Here is a 12,746-nt window from a genome sequence, read left to right as displayed (position 1 = left end):
TTGGGTCTGGTGTCTTGTCAGACCCACTTGCATTTGAGCTTAGCATGCAGCTAAGCATAAAGGCATTGAGTGTGACATTTTGCCGGATCCATACGCATATAGACTCAGCACATAGTTGAGCTTAAGAATATTGATTCTAATATTTTATTAAATTCATGTGCATTTAAGCTTAACACAATTAAAATCAAATAAATATTGGGTTTGAAAGCAAACTATATTCTATGTTACCTGGGCTTGATATTCTATAAAGCTAAGGTATATTGGGTTTGAATCCTGATTTTAGCCCCTTCTCATGACGTTCCTTTTAAACAAATGAATAGTTTATCGATTGTATGTGCATCCGTCCAGCTGCTCTTATCATGGATGTTAGCTGAAACATCAATTTCAATTCCTGGAACAATGCCAAGCTGAATTTATTTATTGAAAGTAGATTGATTATTAATTAGCGTTAAAAATATTATTTTAATATATTTTTAAATAAAAAATACTTTAAAAAACTAAAAATCAAATTCCAAAAATCCTGTGCTATTATTTCCATTACGTAGGTGCTTCCGTTAGAAATTATTCTTCGATGACCATATAGTCTCGTCCGCGCGCTCGCACACACTTTCTCTATTTATGGCGGTTTCGTTTCAACCGCTTCGCCATTGTTTCAATTAACAATAGAGTTCTCAAGAACAAGAGAGATGGCAGCAGTGAAAAGGATCAAGCTGGGGTCACAGGGTCTTGAAGTATCAGCACAGGGACTTGGATGCATGGGCATGTCTGCCTTCTACGGCCCTCCAAAGCCTGAATCGGACATGATCGCCCTCATCCACCATGCTGTCAACACCGGGGTCACTTTACTCGACACCTCTGATGTCTATGGACCCCACACCAACGAAATCCTTCTGGGCAAGGCCTTGAAGGCGGGAGGATTACGAGAGAGAGTTGAATTAGCCACCAAATTTGGCGTCAGCTTTAAGGACGGCAATGCGGAGGTTCGAGGGGATCCCGCTTATGTGAGAGCTGCTTGCGAGGCCAGCTTGAAACGCCTTCAACTTGACTGCATTGATCTTTATTACCAACATCGCATTGATACCAGCGTTCCTATTGAAGCTACGGTATTTCTCTTTAATTGTTTTTATTTCTAAATATTGTTCTGATTAATCTTGATCGTTCGATGGCCATGATGATATTTAGAGAATTTTGCTTTTACTTGATGATACGTTTTCCAGAATCTGTAACAGGCATATCCAAAAATCCTAAAAATTCCGCATAAACCCACTAAGATTATAGATTAGACATTATATTGATGATACCTTCATGTTCATTATGTGCATTGACATCTTGCAGTGGTCTCTTTCGTAGTTGGATGCCGACAATGCTAATAGTGGGTTCTGTCCCTGCATTCTAGCTGAAAATTTTCTTGCAGTCGTGCACTCATAATTCTTTTCTTTGCTAGATGGGGGAACTCAAGAAACTAGTTGAAGAAGGTAAAATAAAGTATATAGGTCTGTCTGAGGCCTCTGCTTCAACAATCAGAAGAGCTCACGCTGTTCATCCGATAACAGCCGTGCAGTTGGAGTGGTCACTGTGGTCAAGAGATGTGGAGGAAGAGATTGTTCCTATCTGCAGGTGAGGCATTGATGAGAAAAACTAATTTCCTTTGAAGATCAAAATAACCGAAACCTTAGGCTGTTTATGGGATGCCTTAGATATCCAGATTCTGATCTTATCATTCTAATGGTTCAGAGAACTTGGCATTGGGATTGTTGTGTACAGTCCTCTAGGACGGGGATTCTTTTCCACTGGGCCTAAGTTGGTTGAGAGCTTCTCAGAGGGTGATTACAGAAAGGTAGGTTCTCTTCTTTTTGAATATAGAGTTTGTGATCAATATAACACATGTCCAGTAAATAACCAGTCGCACAAGCATAATCTTTTACGGTTTGTAAAGGATGTCACAAATGTTAGAAAATAATATAAAACTATTATTGAAACCTATCTAAGCCTCGAAAAACAGTCTCTTCTATATTGTCTAAACTCCATAGAAGAAACTTGCACAAAGTAAAAGTTTGGCTTTGAGATCATTATATTTTACCTAGCAGTTCTTTCACATTTGCATTATTCCTACAAATATGCTGTACACTTGGATTGCTTAAAGATTCAATCAAATAAAACACAGATTTACAGGATCTCCTTGTATTAGACAGTGGCTTTATTTGTCCCATGTCCAAACAAAAAATTCTGCATGCTTAATGTTTTGCTTATATCTTTTGATTACTCAGTTATGTACTAAAAAGAGGACTAGCTAGAGGAACACAAACTCATGGGTAGCTGACATCTTTCTCTAATAGTCAATCTTCAGTATTTTTGGCTTCCTAAAATCTTGTCACTCGCCTTGTAGCTTGGAAATTTGGCATGTTTGTACCCATAAAACCTGCGTAGTGTACAATATGATGATGGTTAGCATTTTGTGCTGGGAATATTTTGCTATGGCAAAGTTGGTCCTAATTTCAAACATTGAGCAAGGAGGACATGTTACAAGTACCTACGGAATAATGCTATGCATAAATCGCCCATCTATGATGCTTTCTTGTTGATGAGTTGTTTTTTCAATTGTTTCAGGATATGTCTAGGTTCCAACCTGAAAATCTGGATCATAATAGACAATTATTTGAGCGGGTTAATGAAATCGCAGCAAGGAAACAATGCACTCCATCGCAGCTGGCTTTGGCCTGGTTACACCATCAGGGTGATGATGTATGTCCTATTCCTGGAACCACCAAGATCGAAAACTTCAACCAGAATGTTGGAGCTCTGTCTGTAAGACTAACACTAGAAGAAATGGCTGAACTCGAATCAATCGCTTCTTCAAATGCTGTAAGGGGAGATAGGTCTGACGATGGATTCTCTACTTTCAAGGATTCAGATACTCCACCTCTTTCATCATGGAAAGCTGTGTAGAAGGCATGCTGCCATGTCATGTTGTCTTGCTGCTAGCTACTCTTGGATTTCAGCTGCCTTTGAAGTTTTTGAAAATTGTGAGATCATGTACACCATCTGAACTTCTGAAGAGAATAAATGTTCCTGTAATCTAATATTACAGCATATTATGTATTAAAGACGTGTGTGTGTGAAAGTTTTGTTATTCTTGTATTGTAATCTCTGCATTAACTATTAACTATTATACATTGCTTTACATATATAAATAAGAAAGGTTTGCTAATTAATAGATTAAGTCTTCTATTATTTTTAACTTGGTATCAGAGTCATTACACTTTAAAACTTTATTTTCTCCTCTCCAATGGACTCTTCGTATCAGCCTATGGTGCAAACTTCTTCTCCCTTTGCTTTGGAAGCTTCTCCTGTTATTGTCGTGAATCCTCAGTCTTTTTCTTCTCCCTCTACTTTGGAACCTTTCCCTGTTGCTGCTACCATGCAACCTTCCCCTGCTGCTGCTATTGTGAATCTTGCCACCATGGAGCCTTCAATTGCAAGCATTATTTCATTCTCACCACCAGAAAATTGACAAATATAAATGACACAAACATCCTTTTCTTTCTTTCTCTCCTTTTCTCAATTCCTTTTCTCTTCTCTTCTCTTCTCCTCCACGCACAAAAATATCTTCTCATCTCTTCTTCTTTTCTCTTGTCAGTTTTTTTTTATTAATTAACATATTTTATGAATTTAATTTTTCTTTTCTCTTCTCAGCTTCATTCGCAATTAAATTAAGGTAAGGCTTTTCTTTTTTTCTTTTCTTTTTAGTGTTTTTTTTGCATTATATTTTTTTTTATTTCTAAATTTTTCTGTACTTAATAATTGTATGAATATTATTGTAGGACTTTTTTGTTTTCAAATGAGATCAATTTATTGGATTTTAGTTTAATTTTTTTTCAATTTTGTTGTTGAATTTCAATTAAATTTATTTATTTATTACTGGATTATGGGTTTTGAAATAGGTTTTCTAGGTTAGGTGGAATTGTTTTTAGTTGATTTATTTATTTGTTGCTGTTGTTTATTTTTTGTGTTATTTATTTGTTGCAAATTTGTTTGAGTTGATTTTTTTTTCCAAGCAACTCAGTTCCTGAATATTATGGAGTGTTGATTTATATTAATTTAATTTATTTTAATTATTTTCTACTTCTATCAAATAGATTTTTTAAAAATATATTTTTAAATAATTACTAACAATATTATCGATGAATTAAGTCCATCGATATATTTTAGAGAGTTGAAAAAGAATTATTGCAAATGCCATTTTTCCACTGTTTAATCACCGATGAAATTACATACATTATTTCTGTTGGTTATATGATAAAATTTCCGAGGGAAATACCAAAGAAATGAAACGGGTAATTTTTTTTGTGTGCTTTTTCCGTTAGTAAATCCATCAGTAATTTTATTACCAAGAGAATCACCAACAGACCCAAAATTACCGAAGAGTGTTTTACAGACGAAGCATTTCCACCGGTGAGTCTATCGATAAATTTCTTTCCAATGAAAGGAGAGTATAAAAACTGACAAAAAATTCCATCGGTATTTCTAAAAATTTTGGTAGTTTCTTCAATACTCATCAAGTTATTCTTTTGAAGCTTACAAACACAAATTATCTTTATTGACGAATGCAGATGAATCCATATCTTATTGGACAAGGTGTTTTCCCTTTTGTTGATGGCTTTTAGCCGTGTCCTCCTTCTTATATGGTTGTTGTCGATGATTGTTCTCTTCAGTTAATAATTCTTTTCTTCTTTGAAAACAACATTATCAACTTATTCTCGATGCACTGCTTTCTTCTCTTTCAATGGATGTACTAAATTTTGTTGTCGATTTCCAAACCTCGCATTGTGTTTGGTTTACTTTTGAGTAAGCCTTTGCTTCTCCGTTTAATTCTTGCATTATGCAACTTTAAGGTTTTTTTCAAGATCTTTATCAGGGTGATGATTTGGTCACTGTATTTATACAAAAAAGCAAAGGCATGTTTGATGAATTAGTCACTGTTGATCGGATAATTTCACTAGAGGATTTCAATTTGTACGTGTTTCGTTGTCTTTGGGGTGAGTTCGAGTACTTGGTAACAAGCCTCATGACCAAGATAGAACCTCTTTTGTATGCTGATCTTCATAGTCATCTTCTTACTCATGAGTTCATTCACAAGACCTCTCTTCACTTCATGGGTGCGGTGCTGTTATCACTACTTCTTTACTACCTATACCAGCTTAGCCACCATCAGCTTATGTTGCTCAACGTCAGCCCTCTCCCTCTGGTTCGTATAACAACAACTATAATTTCAGTAATGGAAGAGGATGATCTCATGGAGGCTAGTGTAAACATTATAATAACAATCGTAACAACATTAATGCCAGGTTTTATTTTCAAAGTTTCTATGGGTCTTCAAACAACAACTGGAGGCAGGGTAATTGATAACTAAACTAATGAAATAATGGCTCTTCGCAATGGTCTAATGTCAGGTGCCAGAGGTGTCAAACCTTCGATCATTCCACCCCCTACTATTCTCAACTTCAAAGCCATTAACAATAGCGTAATGCCAATCTTGCGCTCAACAATGTTGCCTTAACAAATTCTGTGGAATGGTTTCCTAACACTAGTGGGAATCAACACATCACACCTGATCTTCCAAATTTGACAGGATTCGAACCGTATCTCGATAATAATTACTTGCATGTAGGTGATGGTAAGGGCCTTTCCACATCTAATATTAGGCATACTAAGTTATATACACCAAAATGTACCTTCACTTTTCCAATGTTTTTCATGTACCACATATTCAAAAGCCATTGCTTTCTGTTCAAAAAATTATCTTGATAATAATTTTTATTTTGAATTTCAACCATTTATGTTTTATATTAAAGATTTCAACATCAAGGCACTGCTCCTTTCTAGTAAGAGTAAAGATGGTCTCTATGTTTTTTTCAAGTCTTCTATCATGTCAATTCCTCAAGTTTATTGGTCTCCTTGTGTCTCTACTTCTACTGATCTATGACATTGTCAATTGAGTCATCCTACTTCCCTGTTTTTAATCTTTAAGTATCAAAAGATAAAATTGCTTATATCTCTAAACTTTTTCAATTTCAGTGTCAAGCTTGTCTATTAGGAAAGTCGTTGTGTCTATCATTAGGACCTACAGGCCACAAAACTCCTGCTTCATTTAACTTAATATTTAGTGATGTTTGGGGCCGTACTCCTTTTTTTTCTTTTGATGGTTTTTGTTATTTTTGTTAATATGCGTACAAAATATATATGGTATTATTCTCTTGTTGTGAAATCTGATGTCTTCTTTGTTTTTCAACAATTTCAAACTTTGGTTGAGTGCTAATTTTTGCTAAAAATTAAATTTTTCCAGATTGATTGGGGTGGTGAATACCGCAAGTTACATAATTTCTTTCAAATAATTGATATTCATCATCGTTTAATTTGTCCTTATACACATGAATAAAATGATATAGTTGAACGTCGTCATATGCATATTTTAGAAACTAGTTTTACTCTTCTCGGCCAATGTAAAACACTATTGAGGTTTTGGAATTACACTTTTGAAACCTTATTTTATCTTATCAATCGCATGCGCTTTTTAATTTGTTTTTTCAACATTCACCTGATTATGATTTTTTATGTACTTTTGAGTGTCTTTGTTTTCCGTTTTCGTGTCCGCGTCCATATCATAATCACAAATTTGATTTTTGTTCCTCTCCATATGTGTTTTTAGGTTATAGCTCTGTTTATCTTGGTTATCGTTGTTTTGATCTCGCATCTCAATGAATTTATATTTCTCGTCATGTCTATTTTCATGAACATGTGTTTTCTTTTGACAAATATGAACAAATTACACAACTAGACCCTACTCCCTCTCCTAACAATTCTACCAATTTGTCTAATTTCCTTACCTCACTAATTTTTCATAATCCTATACTTGTAACCTCTCAACCTCTCGTTTCTACCACTTCATAACAGCCCATTAGTCGTGCTCTTACGTCACCGCATACATGTTTCTCTAATATTCATACTACAGGTACATGTTTAACCCCTTCTAAATTGCAACATGACATGTTTGATGTTGCTGGTTCTCCCAGGTCTCCCATTGCTGGTGCTTTAATTTCTGACAATGATGCCTTTCCTGCAAGCTCTACCTTTTGGTCTACCTCTGTTATTGGATTAAATTTGGTTGTTGACCTCTTTTCTTATCCATTGCAGCATCATTCGAGGTCAGCTCTCCCTGCCTCGTCATCTATGGTTCGTCGATATTATATGGTTCTTCATTCATAACTGCCAAAAAAACCAATCTAACAGCTTATTCAGCCTCTTCTAATAGTCATAAATCTCGAGAATTCTTTAGTTCTACCTATGAACCACTTACTTTTTATGATGCTGACAGGTATGAGGCTTGGTAAGATGCTATTAAGACTGAAATTCAGGTGTTGTGTTCTAACAACATTTAGTCTTTAGTTCTTTTTCATCATTTGATGAATGTTATTGGTTATTGTTACGTGTACAAGATCAAGCGTCATGTCGATGACATCATTGAACACTATAAGGCTCGATTGGTTGCTAGAAGTTTTAGTTAGCAGGAATGTATCGATTACTTTGAGACTTTTAGTCCTATTGTTAAGCAAGCCACTGTTCGATTAATTTTCACAGTCGCGATGTTGCATGATTGGAAAATTAATCAATTTGATATTCATAATGTCTTTCTCAATTGGACACTTGATGAAGAGGTCTACATGCAGTAACCTCCAAGTTTTGTTGATTCTAATCTCTTTTCTCATGTGTGTTAGTTGTATAAATCCTTGTATGGCTTGAAACAAGCTCCTTGAGCATAGTACACTTGGCTTAGTGATGATCTTTTCTCTATTGGCTTTCATGATTCTAAGGTTGACACATCATTATTCATATTGTTTATGGATGATGATATTTTTATCTCTTGGTTTACGTTGATGATATTTTTTTAATTGGAAGCAATTCAATCTTGCTTCACCAATTGATTCAAATAAATTCAATTGCTAAGGGGGAGATTTAAAAAAATAAAAAGAAGTACAACTCAAATTGTAAAGGGGGGAGAATAGGCCAAAGTGCAATTAAGAAAGAATGGGACTGTAAATACCCCATTTTCTCTTTCATGTGGCCGGCTGCACCAAGACAAGAAGAAGAGAGGGATTTTAAATTTTCCTCCACCAAAATTGAGAGAAAAACACCACTAAAATTATTAGGGTATTCAAATTTTAAACTTCTAAATAGAGAGAACATTCCTTGACAAATAAATTAACCAGGAAATAAGTGAAGAAATTATGAGAAAAAAAAGGAGAGGGTCGGCTGCATGCAATGGGAGAGGAGCTAAAAATCTTTAACCAAATTTGAGTTGAAATCCAAATTTCCTCCAGGAAAGGGCCCTAAACCTAATTGTGAAAACCAATTTAAAATTTGATTAGGAATTGTGCACTAATTTTATAATTTAGAAATTAGAGTTCTTGAGTGAAATTTAAGAGAATTGCAGAATTTGTCGGAATTAGGTTAATTGAAGTGTTATAAATTACCTTGAATATGATATCATGCAAGAATACCAAAGAAAAAAAAATCAATGACCAAGGGACATAAGTGGCTAGCCATGTGAGGGTTGAATGAGAGGAAAATAAATTCTAAATTTTGCTTGATAAAACTTTGTGATATGTTGTTATGATATGAACAATGAGTAAATGAGACAAATAATTGCATAGAAAGGAAAAAGGGACCCTTGGTCCCTTTAGGCCAAGGTTCCGACCAAGACCAAATTGAAGAGAGAGAGAAAGAGAGAGAGAGAGAGAGAGAGAGAGAGAGAGAGAGAGAGAGAGAGAGTTTTGGGATGTCATACTTAATGATGCATGAATTAGGTGCGGTGAAAGTTTACTAATGAGGGAAACATGATAACTTGGTAGTGGGGAACTTCGTGAGTCAAATGCGTGTGTTATGTGAAGGGGAAACAAGGGTATTAACCTTATGTATGGCCTATGACATATCTTAGGAGGAGTTGCGAAATGTAGAAATAGTTGTCTTGAGAGAAGAAAGGGAAATGGAGATAATTGAAAGTTCATCTAAAAACTTTTGAAAAAACTGAGCAAAGTCATCACCTTGGTTCTAGAGAGTTATAGCCAGGAATGTTAGCTTTCCAACAAATCCAACCTCGTTTAATTTGGAGCTTTAGAACTCCAGATATAGGTAAATATATGAGGAGATGTCGAGCTACCGAATCTGTTGGTAGATTCAAAAAATTGGAAAAACAAGGAAATTTAGTCATGTTAGGGGCATAATCCAATTTCCTTCCCTTTGAAAAATGTGTAGCATCATGTCTTGAAGTTTGAAAGGAATAAGCCATATTTGAATTTGAAATTGTGATGTTAGTTATGATTTGATAATGAACCTTAATCTTAAGAGATGTAATGGAAACACAAATGTAAGAAAAACAATTGAAAAAAGAGAATAAACATTATTGTTGTTGTTATTTTGCGAAATGTGACTTAAGTAAGGAATAATGTAGTATGTTTGTAGATTTAGGAGGAACCGCAAGAGGGAAACAACAACAACAACAAGGGAGCGCGAGTCGAGCTTCTACAAGAAGTAAGTACTTTATACCTATACTTTCCTTAAATAATGATAATTTTAGTAATCTGTTCAATTCATGGATCTTATGCCTACGGATGAAACCGAAATGAGAACAGATAAAATGAAATGAATGAGAAATGAAATTAGATTTGATTTATGGTTTTGAATGAGAATAATGAACTGTAGTAATGAATTTCCCTAATAACCGCTTCTTGGATTTGATTAGCCGGTCCCAAATATGGGAGGCTAATGATGTTAGTAAGGTTTGCTAACATTGACATGACCATTGCAGAGAATGAGGAATACTGAACTTGATTAACTATTCGAGTTAAGAATAATTAATGATATCGACAGATGATGTCGATATTAGCAAACTTATAAAACTTCATTAGCTATTCCTGATGTGAAAGCTAATGATGTCAATAATCCTTGACATCAGCATTCCTAGAAATATTCCAAGGTATTATGGAAAATTGATTAATTATTTTTGGGTTGGAAATAATTAATGACATCAATTGGCTACATTGATGTCAACATTACCATGAACGTGATTAGTCAGTCCTGACAAGGATGACTAATGACACTAATGAGATTCATTAGTGTTGGCATTACCCTTCCCATGTTTTGGAAAGAAGTGGTACAATTGGTATTTTCGATGGAGAATAGTTTGATAGTATTAATGAAATGAGAATGTTTGGTGATTCCCATAAGGATAAATTTAGAAGTATTAGAAGGAGATTAAATGGGAAATTATAAGGAATTATAAAAGTTCATAGCATTGAATTAATACATATATTGTTTGATTTCTCTTTTCTATGATATTATTGATTTTAATATAATTATTTCCAAATATTATGTTGTTGTAGGTTCATTATATTCACAACAAGAGTAATATTTTAGATCCTCTAGTTTTCTTTTGTGTTATTTAAAAAAAGCTAAATGAACGTTGATGCATTTTGTCTTTCAAGGAACTATATGACCTGAATTGTAATAGCTTCCTTTAAATTAAATGTCTAAACGTAAATTGTATTATTATGATTATAATGTATGTTTGTTTCGTTTATCTAAGAATTAATTTATGGTCAACTTTAAAAGATGGATATTTGAAATGTTGTGCTTGTACTCTTGAATAAATTGATGATGGAGACTTAGAATGATTGAGATATGGTTGAACAATGAATGATAGATGCGTACAAGATAATTGTCGATAACTTGGGATCTTTTAATATAGAAGAAACTTTGCTAAAATTTCGGTAAAGCTTGTTTGAATTCAGCAAAACAAAAAAAAAATTCACCATGTTTTCCCCATTTATGATTGATGTGTTGGTCCTGGAAATGGAAATGTTACATTTATTGTCAGATCTGCAAATTACTCAGTTTTCTATGCCTACAATTTGGTGTGATAATTTTAGTGCTATTTATTTGTCTAAATTACTTATATGTGATACTTGATTAAAGTACTTACCTAGCAAAAAGTTTGGTTATTAGGTCATTTTTTGTGTGTTGACTCAATTAAGTTTGAAAAGGTTACTCGAATTACTAAAAATCTAGTTGAGTTTATTAGGTCATTGTTTTATCCTATTCTATTCAACTAAAATTCAAGTAAATCGGCTAATCACGCTAGATTTAACAACTATATTTTACACTAAAAACTTGGCTATGGTTAAACTTGAAATTCTAAGTTTTCCATGTAAATCTTCCATTCCATACTTGGATTTAACATCTATGCTTTATGCAAAGGGGAAAACAAGTCGCGGAGTTTGTGATCATGTACTAATTGAAGGATGTATGTAGTCTAACATTTGCATGTCAATGGCTGTTTGCGTTGGAATTTCAATGAGTGTCTGGTAAAGAGAGAGTCATGTCATTGCTTTGAGTTAATTTCAATGCTGCCCAAGTCAGCTTCAAGCCACTTATACTGCTGCGAGTGCTCATCAAAATCTGTGTAAGATCCTAACATTATAACATGAGTGCCAACAACGTTGAATGAGGAGTACAAATTTGAGCTTGAATTGCTCTCCTCATATGGTATTAGCCACCGTGCATTATAGGCCTTGAAGCCATGTGGCTGTATAATTGGGAAGATTTCGGTCTCGTGGTTTCCTTCAGTCACCATCCACGGCCGCTGGCTAGCATATTTCTCCACAAGGCGGCCAAATGAGTCCCATGGAGGTTGATTGGTATCTGCGTAAGATAAATCGCCCGGCAGCAATAACACATCGTAATCATGTCTGTATGGGTTTGATATGTATCCTTTCAATTCCAACGTGATATCCATATCACATAAGGATAGGGATAAGGTTAAGGATAAACAAACCTTATCTTTTATTTTTCAACCAAGACAAGATAATTTTTTTTTTGAGGAAAAGTAATCTATACTTCTATAATGGAGAAAATTATCTTTGATATTAAATTTATAGAGGTACTAATACTTAATATATTTTCTAAAAATATCAATAAAAAATATCTAATTATTTATAGATTTATTATTATAATTTATTTAATGATTAAAGAGCCCTTGAAGCTCAAAAATAACAACAATACCATCAAGTAACCATTAGAAATTTTTTTAAAAAAATAAATGGTTGTTGATGATCTTGAATTAGATGAAATATTTCAATTTGGGTTCGAATTCCGCTCACATGATGAGAGCAAAATGTAAATGAGAAAGAGGAATGATTTGGTCAAAGAGAACAAAGCTACTGATATACTGTTTGGTTAATTTTCATATATATAAAGGCAATGGGGTCATTTCATTGGATTTCAAAATTTTATTTTTTTAAAATTACAACAAGTAATTGTAATTCGGATCAAATATTAGATGCTAAATGTAATTTTTCATCTATAATTTAATTATTTTTTGACATTATTTTTATTTTAAAAAAAATTACAGTTTATATCCAAAATCAATAATTTTTAAAATTGTATAGTATTTTACATCTTCGCAAAAACAAAGTTAACAAAACAGTTTAAACTATTTACAAAATTACTATTATATTCTAATTAATGAAGGTAAAATTACCCTTAACATCCTATAATTTAGTCAAAAGTTCACTTGCCTGTCGAGTTTTAAAAAATTACAATTTGTATCCTAAATCAAAGAAAAATTATAAATTTATAAAAATACCAAAATACCCTTACCTATATTATATTAAAAATCAACCCAAACGATAAAT

At 33.6% G+C, this 12,746-nt stretch overlaps 1 protein-coding gene across 1 annotated transcript; it reads left to right on the top strand.

The window, feature by feature from the left end:
• The first annotated feature begins 550 nt into the window (after positions 1 to 550).
• Positions 551 to 3,214, top strand: LOC133691674 (probable aldo-keto reductase 2). The gene is made up of 4 exons (XM_062112278.1): positions 551 to 1,103; positions 1,445 to 1,617; positions 1,735 to 1,837; positions 2,608 to 3,214. The coding sequence occupies exons 1-4, from the start codon at positions 687 to 689 to the stop codon at positions 2,944 to 2,946; spliced, it is 1,032 nt and encodes a 343-aa protein (XP_061968262.1). The 5' UTR covers positions 551 to 686; the 3' UTR covers positions 2,947 to 3,214.
• Positions 3,215 to 12,746: the final 9,532 nt, after the last annotated feature.

This window comes from Populus nigra, chromosome 4 (assembly GCF_951802175.1).
Source record: "Populus nigra chromosome 4, ddPopNigr1.1, whole genome shotgun sequence".
Taxonomy (NCBI): domain Eukaryota; kingdom Viridiplantae; phylum Streptophyta; class Magnoliopsida; order Malpighiales; family Salicaceae; genus Populus; species Populus nigra.
This window is presented reverse-complemented; position numbering and strand designations above follow the sequence as displayed.